This window comes from Marmota monax, unplaced genomic scaffold (genome assembly GCF_021218885.2).
Source record: "Marmota monax isolate L192 unplaced genomic scaffold, Marmota_monax_Labrador192_F-V1.1 WCK01_AAM20220418_F8-fsc00083, whole genome shotgun sequence".
NCBI lineage: Eukaryota > Metazoa > Chordata > Mammalia > Rodentia > Sciuridae > Marmota > Marmota monax.
The window spans coordinates 3,411,822-3,426,550 of record NW_026692848.1 but is presented as its reverse complement, the minus strand read 5'-3'; the positions used below and the strand labels follow the sequence as shown (position 1 = coordinate 3,426,550).

At 34.9% G+C, this 14,729-nt stretch overlaps 1 protein-coding gene across 10 annotated transcripts in view; it reads right to left on the bottom strand.

The window, feature by feature from the left end:
• Positions 1-14,729, bottom strand: part of Pde10a (phosphodiesterase 10A) — a 534,453-nt gene that overhangs the window by 20,292 nt on the left and 499,432 nt on the right. For all 10 annotated transcript variants that reach the window (XM_058580935.1, XM_046449363.2, XM_058580942.1 and 7 more), the window contains one exon: positions 14,387-14,559. In XM_058580935.1, coding sequence (XP_058436918.1) covers positions 14,387-14,559 — 173 coding nt within the window. The remainder of the gene's footprint in view (positions 1-14,386; positions 14,560-14,729) is intronic.

The window sequence follows — 14,729 nt, the reverse complement described above, 5'->3', positions numbered from 1 at the left end:
GCCAAAACAATCTTGAAGAAGAGTAAAGCTGGGGAGCTCACACTTTCTGAAATCAAAACTTAACACAAACCACAGTGATCAAGCAGCATGGCAAGACATCAAGAGAGACAGAAAGCAGTATTCCATGAGAGCCCAGAAGCACACCCTCACCTAGAAGGTCAAGATTCTCAAGAAAGTCCAATAGGGAAAGCAGACCTTTCAGCAAATGCTGCTGGGAAATGGATGTCCGCATGCACAAGAATGAAGCTGGACACTTTACATACCATATACAAAATATATGACATATATAACATAATAAAACCAAAACTGTAACTGTCAACAAGGATATGGAGAAACTGGAACCTCTGAGCACACTCTGTGGGAAAGCAGGTGGGCACAGCGGCGTTGGTAAATGGTCTGAACTACCATACTGCCCAGTGACTCCACTTCTGTGCATCTCCCTGAAGGAATGGAAAGCAGGGTCTGGAAGACCCATGTGTACACCCGTGTTCCCAGCAACATGATTCAAACAGAAAAGCAGAAGCAACCCAAGGATCCACTGGGAGTGAATGAATAAGCAATCCTGGCCTCTACATACAAGATCATTCTGCCTTGGCATAGAAGGACATTGTGACACACACATGCTACATGGATGAACCCTGAGGACATCATATGAAATGAAATAAGCTAGTCGCCAAAGACAGCTGTCTGATTCCACCTGAATGGCAGAGAACTTGAGCTACTATGAATAAAAACAGGAGCCTGGAGGCAACTGTCCCCTGGGCAGCCACATTCCCCATAAGGACAATGACAGCAGGTGAGGGACTTGGTTCAATTGTGTTTCTTTTTAACAAGATTTCCCAAGCAAGAAATCAAGGCTAGGGTACAAAAGTCAGGATAGGTTGGAGATGGCACCTGTCAGCTCTCTGCAGTCCCCACGAAGTTGCTCCTCCCTCTGTGTGGTGAACACCTGGCTGCAGATGTTGATCCTATGGAGAAGTGACCTGAGACACAGATGATGCCTCCCATGGAAGTGGGAGCAAACCCTCCCTTTGCAAAGGACAGGTGGTGGAGTGAAAAAGCTAGTTACAGGAACTGATGTCTTCTTAACTGTGACAAGAAGCTCCAGGAAATGGCAAAGAGGAGAAAAGGAGAGCTTCCAACAGTCCTGAGCCTGTGAGAAGCCCTCCTGTAACCGACAGCCGTGGGTCTCTCATGATGGGTCCTGCCGTGCAATTCCTTATACACAAGATTTCATCCCATAAAGAACTCTACGGCCCAACAGCTCGGGAAGCTGAGACGGGAGGATTGCAAGTTCAAAGCCAGCCTCAGCAATGGTGAGGCACTAAGCAAATTAGTCAGACCCTGTCCCTAAATAAAAACAGGGCTGGGGATGTGGCTCAGTGGTTGAGTGTCCCTGAGTTCAATTCCCAGTACTAAAAAAAAAAAAAAGAAAAGAAAAAAAGAAGAAAAAGAATCTGTGGGCTGGGCATGGAGGCACACATCTATAATCCCAGCAACTTGGGAAGCTGAGGCAGGAGGATCACAAGTGCAAAGCCAGCCTCAACAACTTAGTGAGGCCCTAAGCAACTTAATGAGACCCTGTACCTAAATAAAATATAAAAAGAGCTGGAGATGTGGCTCAGTGTGTAAGCATCCCTGAGTTCCTTCCATGGTACCAAAATAACAAACAAACAAATCAATGGAGGTCCCAAAAGCCATGTCACCAGTGTGAATTTTGTACCTATTAATAGTACTAAAGTGGATTAAAAGCTTACCCATTATAATGCCAAATTCTGTGACTACTTCTATAAGCTCATCAATTCCTACTCACCTCCCAGGGAGATCTGCTCTCATTTGGAGAATTAATGACCATACCATTTTAATCTCTGAAAGCTTTCATTATGAAGAATACAAGCAATAATAAGTGTTGGCAAGGATGTGGGTGAAAAGGCACACTCACACATTGATGGTGGGACTGCAAAATGATGTAGCCAATATGGAAAACAGTACGGAGGAGATAGCTTAGAAAACTTAGAATGGAACCACCATTTGACCCAGCCATCCCACTCCTCAGTCTATACCCAAAGGACTTAAAAGTCAGCATACTACAGAGATGCAGCCACATCAATGTTTATAGCAGCTCAATACACAATAGCTAAACCGTGGAACTACCCTAGATGCCCTTAAATAGGTGAACGGATAAAGAAACTGTGGAACGTATATGCAATGGAATATTACTCAGCATTAAAAGAAAATAAAATTATGGCATTTGCATGTAAATGGATGGAGTTGGAAAACATCACGCTAAGTGAAATAAGCCAATCCCAAAAAACCAAAGGCCAAATGTTCTCTCTGATAAGTGGATGCTGACCCATGAATGGGGGTGGGGGGCATGGGGAGAATGAAGGAACTTTAAGTAGGCAAGGGGGAGAGAGGGAAGGGGTGGTGGGGGGGTGGGAGTAGGAAATATGGTGGAATGAGGTGAACATTTACCCTAGGTACATGTATGACTGCACATATGGTGTGACTCCACATTGCGTACAACCAGAGAAATGAAAAGTTGTGCTCCATTTGTGTACTATGAATTGAAATACATTCTACTATTATATATAACTAATTAGAATAAAAAAGACATACTTGATATAATTCATATACTCTACCTTGCTTAAAGAGAAAACACTTGAAATATTTCATCTTTATCACATTAGATTTTTAGATTATATTTTTTGTTTCCTGTGCTTTAATTCAGGTATAATTTATAGACAATTAAATGCATAAACCCGAAGTCTATGCATTAGATGGCTGTGTGAAATGTACACAGTTGGTAACCACCACATCAGTGACAACCAAGAATGTTTTGGGCACCAAGACACCCTTCCCATTTTTCCTGTCGATGTCTCTCACCCTACCAAGGAAGGACTGTTGACTTGAATTCCACAAGTCACCAATACTACTGGTTTGTTCTGCCTGTTCTAGAATTTCATAAAAAAAATGTTATTTACCATTTTTCTCAATATAGTATTTGTAGAGGTTGGGGCTGTGACTCAGTGGTACTGCTCTTGCTTAGCATGCCTGAGGTCCTGTGTTCAATCTCTAGCACCAAACACACATACACACACACCCCCGCGCACACACATAAAATCTGTGTGACTGATCTATACTGTCATGTGAATCAGTAGTTCACAATTTTTATTGTTGAACTGTTTTCCTCACTACATGCCTAAAATTGTCAACCATTCACCTGTTGTTGGATGGTCGGGATCTCCCAGTTGGGATATATTATGAGTAGTGCTACTGAAAGCATGTCTGTCCAAGTCTTTGAGTGATTTCAGGCCTTTATTTTTCTGCAGTAAATACCTAAGGGTAATGGCTAGGCAACAGTGTAAGAAAAGACTTAGTTTCCAAGACAATTCCACAGTGCTTTCCAAAGCAGTGTGTTTAGTTCAGTACCTCCACCAGGAATGCATATGTGAGTTGCTCAACATCCTTGCCAACACTTGGTATAGTTGGTAATTTCAATTTTGGGTATTCGAGTGTGTGCAGTGGTATCAATGTGGTTTGGATTTGTTCCGGATGATTAAAGACACTGAGCAAATTTCATGTTTATTGGTTTCTACGTTAAGAAAAAAGCCTTTTGTGTAACTTTACTTAGGGGTCTTACTACTGACTTGTAAGAGTTATATAAGACCTTTATAAAATAGAGAATATTTTATAATATTTTGTGGCTTGTCTTTTTTTTTTCCTTAAAGCTATCATTTGAAAATCTCAACCTTTTAATAAAACAAAGTCTAATCAATCACTGCTTATCTGGAGGTCTAATCTTTTTGTTTGCCTATTCATGGTCATAAAGATTTTTCCTCTGTGCTTAGTTCTAGAAATTTTATAAATTTTGCTTTTCAATGTAAGTCTATAATCCAATCAAAAGCTCAGTCATTCAAAAATCACTTCCTAAAAAAACTACTAATATCCACATTGAATGACCTTGGCAGCTTGGTTGGACATCAGTAGGCTAGACACTGAAATCTTCTATAATCTGTCTCACCAGGTTATTTATCCATCCTAACACCAATAAGACTCTCTTAAATATTGCTATTTTATAGCAAGCTTTGAAAGCAGTCCTTAAGTCCTCTAAATCTGATATTTGCTTGTCAAAATTATTTGACAATTATTGACAAATTATTGACAATTCTTGGCCTTTTGCCTGTCTATAAAGACTTGTTGTTAGTTAATTTCTAAATAAATAGATTTTGATTAGGATTGCATTTTTGAAGACACATTTGTAGATAACTGGTATCTTAGCAATATTGAAACATGATATATCTCTCCATACACTTAGATATCCTTTAATTTCTCTCTGAAATATTTTTGTATTTTTAGTAGAGATCTGTACATCATTTGTTAAATTTTTTCCTAAGGAGGCCATATTTTAATGATATTGCAAATAGATTTTGTTTGTTTGTTTGTCTATTTATTTATTTATTTTGACCTGATTGGGGGGGTTGAACCCATAGACTCACACATGATAGGCAAGTGCTCTCAGTTTTAATTTCTAATTGATAGTTGTGTACAAAAATAGAACTCATATAAATAAATGTTAACCACATAATCTGTGAACTTTCTAGAAGATTCCTGAAGGGATTTTTTTTTTTTTAAAACATATCCTAACCATTTAAAAATAAAGACAAGGGCTGGGGATGTAGCTTAGAGGTAAGAGTGCTTGCATAGCATATGCAAAGTCCTGGATTTGATCCCTGACACTGGGGAAAAAATAATAAATTTAGATTTCCTTTCCCATTTTTACACTTATTTCATTTTCTTGAAGTAATATACCAGGTAGAATTTCCAACTGAATGTATTACAGGAATGGTCGGAGTGGGCAGGCTTAGGCTGGTTCCAGTCTCAGAGAGTGAGTATCAAACTGCATCACATATGTGTTTCCTTACTGTCATCACAGTACCTACTGTGTTTTCAGAGATGAAATCCACCAAATCGAAGACATTCCCTTGAATTCCTTGTTTGAGACCATATCCCCTGTCAATGGAGGTTTAACTTTTGTCAAATGCTTTTCCTGCATTTATTGAAATGGTCCTATAGTACCTCTTCTTTTTTCCTTTATTGTTAATGTTTCAATCCTGAAAAATCATGTTATATTGTCTTTTTTGTATGACTGAATTGGTTATATTTTTTAGTGAACTTTGCAGTTAGGTTCTTGAAGGAATACTGACCTTTGATGAGTATTTTTGCAATTTCTTTACTAGATTTTGATATCAGGAATATGTAGTATTCATAAAATAAGATGGAAAATTGTTCCCATTCCCACTTTTCAAAAGATTGTGCAGAAGATTTTTTAAAAAAATAGAATTTCAGAGTGTTACCATGAGATATGACCCTGACGGGCATTTTTGCTTGTTTATTCTTTTAAGATTAAGTTTCTTTAAGGGCCTATTCAGGTTTTCTGTTCCTTTCTGGTTCATTGTTAAGTTGTATTTTTCAAGGAATTTTATCCAATTTATCCATCTCCTCTAAAGTTCAAATTTATCAGCATGATATTATTTGTAATAATCTATATTATCCCTTTAAAGACTTCCATCTGTAGTGATATCCTCTCTTTCCTGTTAATATGGATGACTAGTATTTTCTTTCCTTTTCTTAATTTAGCCTTGCCAATGCTTGCTTATTCATTTTAACTATTTTTAAAGAACCCACTATTTGCATTTATAAATCTTCTCTACTACTTCCCTGCTGTAGTTTTACTGTTTGACTCTGAATCATTTACTGGCTTCAAGTTAGACTTGAATTTATTTTCCTTTTTCTAGATGCTTAAAGTGCTACCTTAAATCACTGGTTTAATGGGAGTTAAGGCATAAATTTACCCACTTGGCACTGTTTCAGTTGTATTCTACAAATTTTGATATAGTTGGTTTTCATTATCATATTTCTCTTGTAATTCTTCCATTGACCTACAGGTTGTTTAGAAGTGTGTTAATTAACTTCTAAATAGTTGGGGATAGAGAATGAATTATGATTTTTAATTTAATTTCAAATATATTCTATGATTTCAATCTTTTAAAATTCATTGTGATTTATATTATGCCCTAGCACAAAGTCTATCTTGTGTTTCCATGTGCAGTTGGAAAGAATTTGAGTTGTACAATTGCAATGTTCTATAAAGAAAAGTTAATTCATGTTGATGATGATATTCAGACCACCTATAGTTTTGCAGAACTCTAATACAGTTCTCTGAAAGTCACTTGAAGAGGAATGCAAAACACCCGAACAAGATTTTGGGTTTGCCTCTTATGCTTTTTTGTTCTGCCAGTTTTTGTTTGGGTGTGTCTGCAGCTTGGTTGTGAGGTGCTTAAGCATTATGGACTGGAGAAAAACTAGCCCTCTTTAAATGTGCAGCATTGCCTGTGTTTAACTTTACTATGGCAGTACCAATTTTTATTTTTTTTAAATGCCATTCACATGATATATCTTTTTCCATCACTTAACTTCAACTTGCCTTTATATTTAGAGGGTATGTATATCTCAGAAGTGAGTCTTGATATTTTATTTGTTAATTATTAGCCAATTTCTGGCTAATTTAGGTATTTAGTCCATATAATTTTAAATTAATTGTTGATTTTACTGGGTTCAAGCCTAGCATCTTTCTATTTGTTGCCTCTGTTCTTTTTCCTCTTGCCCTGCCTCCTTGTGGATTAATCAATATTACTAGTCAATACTTCCTTCTGTATTTTAAGTTTTTTTTTTTTTTTTTGCTTTTCATGATTCCTCTAGGGATTTTAATATGCATACCCACAGCACCTAAAATTAATATTATTTCACTTAACACATCACTCCCAATCAAAAATATAAGAAACTTATATACTATAACTCTATGTCCTTGTCCTTTGTATTATTGTTTTCATATTTATTTCTTACATATGATACAAACACCACCTTAAAATGACATTATTTCTGTCTTAATCAGACATTTATGGAAATTGGAAGGGAAGAACAATTAATCTCTTCTAGTTGCTCACATATTTACCAATTTTGGTGATTCTCACATTTTCCTCTGAATTTTTTTCTCAGCATTTCATATAGTTCTGTAGAGAACAAATTCTCTTGGATTTTCACATGAGATATCTTTATGTCAGCCTCATTTTGAAGACTGCTTCTAATGGGCACAGAATGTGGTGTTGGCAGTGATTTAAATCTCCCTCTTGTTTTGATGAGAAATATGCACCACGTATGTAGACTTTACCTGATTGATCAGGTATTGCTTCTCTTCATATTTTACTATTCTTAAATTTCCAACTCTTTCTATCCAATAAATAAATATCCAAAAAGAAACATCTAGGCCCAGATGACTTCACTGGTGAAGTTTTTCAAACCTCTAAGGATGAACTAATAGAAATGCTACAAATCTCTTTCAAAAAAATAGAAGAGGAAGGTCTGGGATTATGGCTAAGAGGGAGAGCATTGGCCTCACATTCGTGAGACACTGGGTTTGATCCTCAGCACCACATAAAAATAAAAAAATAGAGATATTGTGTCTATTTGTAACTAAAAAAATAAATATCTAAAAAAATATAGAAGAATTTCTATATTTTCCCAACTCACTGTATGAGAAAAATACTCTGCCCTCATACCAAAACCAAAGATTATAGAAAAAGAACTAAAGACCAGTATAATTTATGAATATAGACACAAAAGTCCTATCAAAATACTAACAAAATACCAACAAAACAAATCCAGCAATATATAAAAAATTATCCATTATGTTCAAGTGATTTTCATCACAAGAATGCAAAGTTGACTTAACATCTGAAAATCACTGAAAGTAATGCACTATGTTAACAGAGTAAATAGCCAAAAAATGCTTGATAATCTCAGCAGATGCAGCAAAAGCATTAAAAAATTCCAATATACATTTCATATTGAAAAACATTAATCAACCAATTATAATGGAAACTTTCTCAGCATGTAGGATCCATCTGAGAACAATCTGCATTTTATACCATATTTAATGACCAAAGACTGGATCCTTTCCCCCTAAGAAGAGGAACAAGAAAAAGAGGTCTGCTCTTGTCACTTTATTTGGCAAAGGCTGATTATGAAATAAAAAGAGAGAAAAGGTAAACAAATTTGAAAAAATGTTGTAAAACCATGTCTAGATAAAGTTGACATGATATAATATGTAGAAAAGCCTGAGCAATCCACCAAAAAAATATCATTAGAGATAACAAATGAGTTCATCAAGGCCAGAGGATACTAGGACAGCCTTACAAACAGAATGACAAGTATATATTTTATACACTTGTAATTAACCATTTTAAATGAAATTTAAAAATAATTCCACTTAAAATAGCATCATAAACAATAAAATTTGAAGTAATAAATTTAACCAAAGAATACAAAACTTAGCTTGCAAACTAGAAAACACTGTGGAAGGTATTAAAAGCCATCTCAATAAATGGGAAAACATCCCATATTTGTAGACTTGGTACTGTTAAGAGGGTGATACTTCTTGAATTGACCTACAGATTTAAAACAATTCCCATCAGAATCCTAGCTGGCTTCTCTGTGAAAACTGACGAGCTGATCTCAACATTCATGTGGAAATGCTAGAGATCTGAGATAGCCAAACAGTGTGAAGGGAGAGAAGGGATGGGAGACACACAGGAGCACACTCTGTGATTCCATGCACTTGTAACTCTAGAAAGCTACCTTGCTAGACAGAATGTTGGTGTCCCCTTCTCAGAGTCCCATAGAAGATCCCTGAAAGTGAGGCCTTTAGGAGATGAATAGGTCCTGAGGGTAAAGTCCTCTTACATGGGATTAGTGTCCTGGTAAAATAAGTTCCAAAGAGCTCTTCCCTGAGCCACAAGAAGCTGCAGCTTCAACACCCCTGTCTGGAATCAGGGAGTGGTTCTCCCTGGCTATTGCCTTGATCTTGGACTGCAAAGCCTCCAGAACTATGAGCAGGAAAGGTGTGTTTTAAGCAAGCAGTCTAAGCTGCCTGAAAGCTCTAAGACACAAATATAATCTGTAAGTTCAAAACATATTGGTTCCTGGGGCCTGGTGTGGGAATTGTGATTAGAAAGTGGCAAAATGGGTGACAGAAATTCTCTGTTTTGTTAAATTTGCCAAAACTTAAAATGGGTGTATTATGTATGTTAATTACATCTCAATAATAACACTGCTTTAAAAATCGTCTTTTATGTTATTAGCCAGAAAAAAAAAAATACTAGTCATGCACACAATCTTTTAGCAGCAATCCAAAGGAGTCTCCAGAATCAAAATGAAACAAAAAACATGCAAACACCAAAGCATTTGAAAATCAGGGAACTTTAAATAACTTCTACATCAATGAGGATACAGAAGCAGGAAATAAAAATTACCTAAAAACTAAAGCAAAGGAAAGTACTTCACCAAACACCTGCAAGTATGATGCAATTAGTTCACCAATGACAACACCTGATCATTTTGTTATTATCCAATTTAAAAAACACACGAAAAGGACAACTGAGTATAAAAAAGACATAAAGATGAAGGTCAAAATTAATGGAGGGGCAAACAAGCAAGAAATGATGAATTTTATAAAAACTAGTTTAAAAACAGAATAATTAAAATAAAAATATCCCAGGCAAGTATGATTACAGAAACAAAGGAAGGAAGCACTGAAAATTAAAGTAACTATGAATATAGTAGGATTAAATTTAAATGAGAACACTTTTTGCAAATACTTTAGTAAGAATTTGGAAAGAGCAAGATGACTTTCTATAAAAATAAACTGCCCCAAAAGTGGGATAAAGTGACAACAAAACAAAACAAAAATCAAAACAAAACAAAAACAGAAATCCCCTTGACCTTAAGACATCTGAATGTCTGTTAATGTCCTCCGCTGGGAAAGGTGGCAGACTATAGTAGTTTTGCAAATTCACACTACTGAACTTTCTCAAAATTGTTAACCTTAGTTATTTTTACTCCTCCAGATCAGAGCAAATTCAATAACTAGGAATAAATTGAATTAGTGTAAAATACAACAAACATATTTAAATTATGAATTAGGTACAAATTTATTAGAAAAGATAGAAAATGTATTACCTTGGTGTATTAAAAGATGAATTCCATGGAAAAGTATAGAGTTCAAGGAATTTAGCAGTAGCACAAAATTATAAAATATAAACACCTATCAATAAAATATGGAATCAGTAATACTAAACACTAGAAACTAGTGAAAATCTCTATAGCTACAAGTTTTTAATAAAAAATAGTTTAAACCAAGAACAGAAAAAATAAAAATGATTTATTAAAATATATCAAATGTTATTATCAAAATTAAAATAATAAAATAATTGCTATTAAAATTTTGCACATATTAGATGTGGTACTTTACTAAGATAGATCAAATATTTTACTAAATTTAAAATTCTAAAATAATTGCTACTAAAATCATGTACATTTTAGATATGGCTTTCTTCACCACCATCCAATATTTTTTACCAGCTAACCAGTATGACGAGAAAGCAAAATATGTAAAAAATTAATTGTATTTATATTTGTACCTTAGACCAATAGAGTAAAATAAATCTTCAACTGATTAAGAAAACATAATAAATGGCTAGGCACAAAACAAAGATTCAGAATTCTGGTTAATAACAAAAAAAACAATGATAGCCTGTGAACAATTCTAAAAGAAGATGACTACGTGAAAGCACTATGACATACCTAACGGAGGGCAGAGGTCAGCTTCAACCAATGACATAACTGTGTGAGGGGCCAGACTTACACAGTCTTGTCCTAAGAACATGGGGTAAATAGCACACAGCAGAGTTGGGGCCACCAGAGCACACAAAAGTTGAGAGAATTCAAGAAAGGAGAAGGAGCCACAAAGGCAGAAGCCTCCAAATCGGCATTCACATTCCCCTGAAACCCCTGACCTCTCCAATCCTTGACAGGAAGACGTAGCTACATCAGGAAGAGAACCACTCAAATAAAGCTTAAAGTAACTCATTAATAAATGCAGAGTGATTTAAGGATAGTTAATTGACTACTAGGATAGAAGTTAATTATCTTCAGAGAAAGATAACAGAATCTAGTAAGATAACTGAACATATCATCCACAGTGTAGTACACAAATAAGTGACTACACATGCAAAGAGACAGGAAATGGTCCAGAGGGAAATGAGATATAAAGATGAACTTACAAAGAACTCAGATTATGGAAAGTAGGCAAGGATTTCTAAATAACTCACAGGTATGTTTAAGAATCTTTAAGAAAATGCGTATTTGGATACAATGATAGGCCAAAGAAAAATCTGAGAACTAAACACTTCCATCTAAAAACAAAAAGCATCCAGAGTAAAATGGCACACTGTACATAGGAGAATAACAATAAGAATGACCTCTGATTCTCATCAGGAAAAACCAAAAAGATGAAGACAGAAGAACATTGAACATTTTATAAATGCTGAAGAAAAGGAAATCTGAAGACTTAGAATTCTACATCCAGTGAAAATATCTTTGAAAACTGGTGTATAATACATTTGAAAATTACTGTAAAAAACACTCATTAAGTAAATTTCCTAAGTAACAATGTCCATTAATTCTGTTTTCCAAAATAAATGCAAGGGTTAGGATTCTTTTACTGGGTATATAATATAAATTTTGACATAGTAACAGTTATCAAAACAGAGCAATTGTATTTAAGGATCAGCTAATTAGCAATAAATAGCTAAGGAGTCAAAAAACGATCCATATTTGTAAAAAACTTAATATATTCAATTCAATGAAACAATTAATTATTCATTAAGTGATACTGATATTTCAACTATCAAGGATAAATTATTTTCATAAAAATACAACTCTTGAAGAAGTAAAATGTAAATATAAAATTTTAAACTAGAAAAATACACAAAGTTTATATACTTTTTATATTGATGTGAGATTTAATCAAAACAAATGATGACATATTTGGCTTCATGAAACTAATACAACTCAGTGGTAGAGCACTTGCCCAGCATGCACAAGGCTCTTGGGTCTGATCCCCAACACCACAACAAAAAAAGAAGAAAGAAAATCTAAATAAAATTTTTGAAAATCACCTGAAGAAAATATTTGCATTATATCACAGAAAATATTAATATCCTCAGCAAAAAAAATGAAGAATGTAAAAATATCTATTGAAAGTGAACAACTCATCAAAAAATAACTAAACATTATGAACAGATACACAGAAGTCTGAGTAATAAATCACAAACTAACATGACAATATGTTCATCACAGGAAGCAATTAGAATGGCATGTTTATTGAGAAATGTTTTCACCCTTATGTTTGAAGGGTTGTGATTTTTTTTAGAAAACTAAATATGAAAAGAAACGTAATTTGCCCATAAATTTCTAGCAATATATGTTGCATACTTTTTAAAGAATCAGTACTTTTTAAAGAATCAAGCCAGAGTTTCTGCAGCATTAATGTATAATGCAAAATTCTAGAAACACTGGCCATCAATATGGAAAAATATTTGATATAGTACTCCATACGTATTGTTACACAATTTTAAAAGGGATGAATACAGTATAATTACATTTTTTGTTTTAAAAAAATGGAAAGATAAAAAGCACATGGGCATGTATGCACTGTATATACTGTATAAACACACACCTTTGAAAACACAGAAAGGTGCACGGATGGTATTACAGAAAATAACTGGTATTGGAAAGTGAAATAGCTCAATTATTTCTTTTCCCATGAACACCTCTACATTCTAAATTATTAAAACAAACAAGCATTAATTGCTTTTAAAATTACTGTGTCAAAATTACTTAGTTACACAAAATCATATGATATATTTTACTAACACCAAATATGTATGCCTTAAGCCCCAAATAATATTGTACAATTACATGCTTAAGAATTCAATTCTATAATGACAATTATAATTATTATAAAAATTCAGCTAAAAATAATATGGTTCAAGGAATAAAAGAAAGCATTTGGGTTTCAGGAAGCCATAACAATACTTTATGAAGGCTATATTTTCCTAAACTTATAACTGTCATCAAAAAAAAAAAAGAGAGAACTGTGAACAATCACCTGTTTCTGCAGATGTCAGTACAAGAACTACACATAACCTGATGGATAGAGGAAGTAACAGTACATATCTCACAGGGGGAAGGCGGAGGAGGATGTGCCAGAACACCATCTAGGCCCTTCCCTGGCACTGACCCCTTGCATGGTCCTGGGAGGGGCCCTGTTATATGTGAAAATATGAAATATGCTATATGTGAAAATAAAATGTCTTGAATTTCTCTTTTAAAAAATCCCCAAGTTGTATAAGCTTCAAGTTCTAAAAAATTTGGACATGTCTGTTTGAAGGTAAAGTGAATCACAAATACTGTTGCTTAATCAAAGACATCTATAAAATGATATTTATTCTTGAAGTGGTAAACTTTATTAGATATTTATGTCCATTTATAAAAACTAATGTGCGGCATTTGGGGTGCATGAATAAATTTCTTCCAAGAATTTGAAAAAAAGAAACTGTGCTCTGGAAAGAATGGATCACAGAAAGAACTAAGAGAGCAGACTGGCACCAAGCCAATAAACAATGTTCATAAACTTAACAACAGAGTTGGCATCACTGGAGATGCACTGCTCAGACCTGGAAACACCACAGGGAAGTAACAGCAGTAAAAGCTGGTGGCAACCACCAATGAACTGCCCAGGGCGAGGCAGATAAGCAACAGATCAGTGGCCAATTCGTGAGGAACATATCTGACATGGTTCTGAATCCCCTAGGCAAGATGCTAGTCCTCAGACAAAAAAGCATCAGACTATTTTAGCCCAATGCCATTAGAAGATACAATGAATCTAATTTTACTTGTTCTGATTCCATGTTCATCAACAAACTTATGATTGCTACTTGGCTTCCTAAATGATTCTGATCACAAAAAATGCCAATATTTTTGTCCTTGTGCTTCAACATGTTTGAAGATTAATACAATGAAATTCCAGTTTTATATATTAATCACATTAGCTTTGTGGATAAGATCTGGATTCTGAAAAGTGAATCCATTTTCATGTACTTTGGGGTCTAGGAGGTTTTGACCAAACCCCAAGCTCTGGTGAACTCAAGGCAAAACCTTTCCCTTTAAAGGCACCTGCTTTGGAGAGGCTAGTTTTCATCTCTATTTTAATTATCCTACCAGTACATTATCAGAAATTTTGCCCCAGCCAAAAAGAGGGAAATATCCAAAATAAACATTTAACAATATACACATGAAACAGAAAAGCAAATCATCTTACATTTCTTCTGTCAAATAAAAACTTATGCCAAATTACATTTCTTAAATATCAATTAATTCCAGATAATACTTCCTGGGCTTCTAAACTTTGTAAAATCATTTTTACCTATGCGACTGATTATGGAGATTTAGAGATCCAGTCTGGTACATCTCTTCCAACTGTTTCCTGTTCCCAAAGTAAAGGGCAAGGTCAGTGGCGATGATGGCTTTGCGGATGATCTCCAGCACCTGCTCGTACTCACTGGAGCTCAGGGTGGAGAAGATATTGTGCCCTTCCAACTGCAGAGAAACACAAATGAACACCACAGTGAGCACAAAGCTCAGGCCCAGACACCTGCAGCTGTTTGAAACAGCAGTCAGTGATGACACTTGGCACACCAATGACAACTTTGGGAACAAAAGGAGAGTCTGACAAGGCTGCTGTGGGGATGCGGTTTGGACTCTCCACA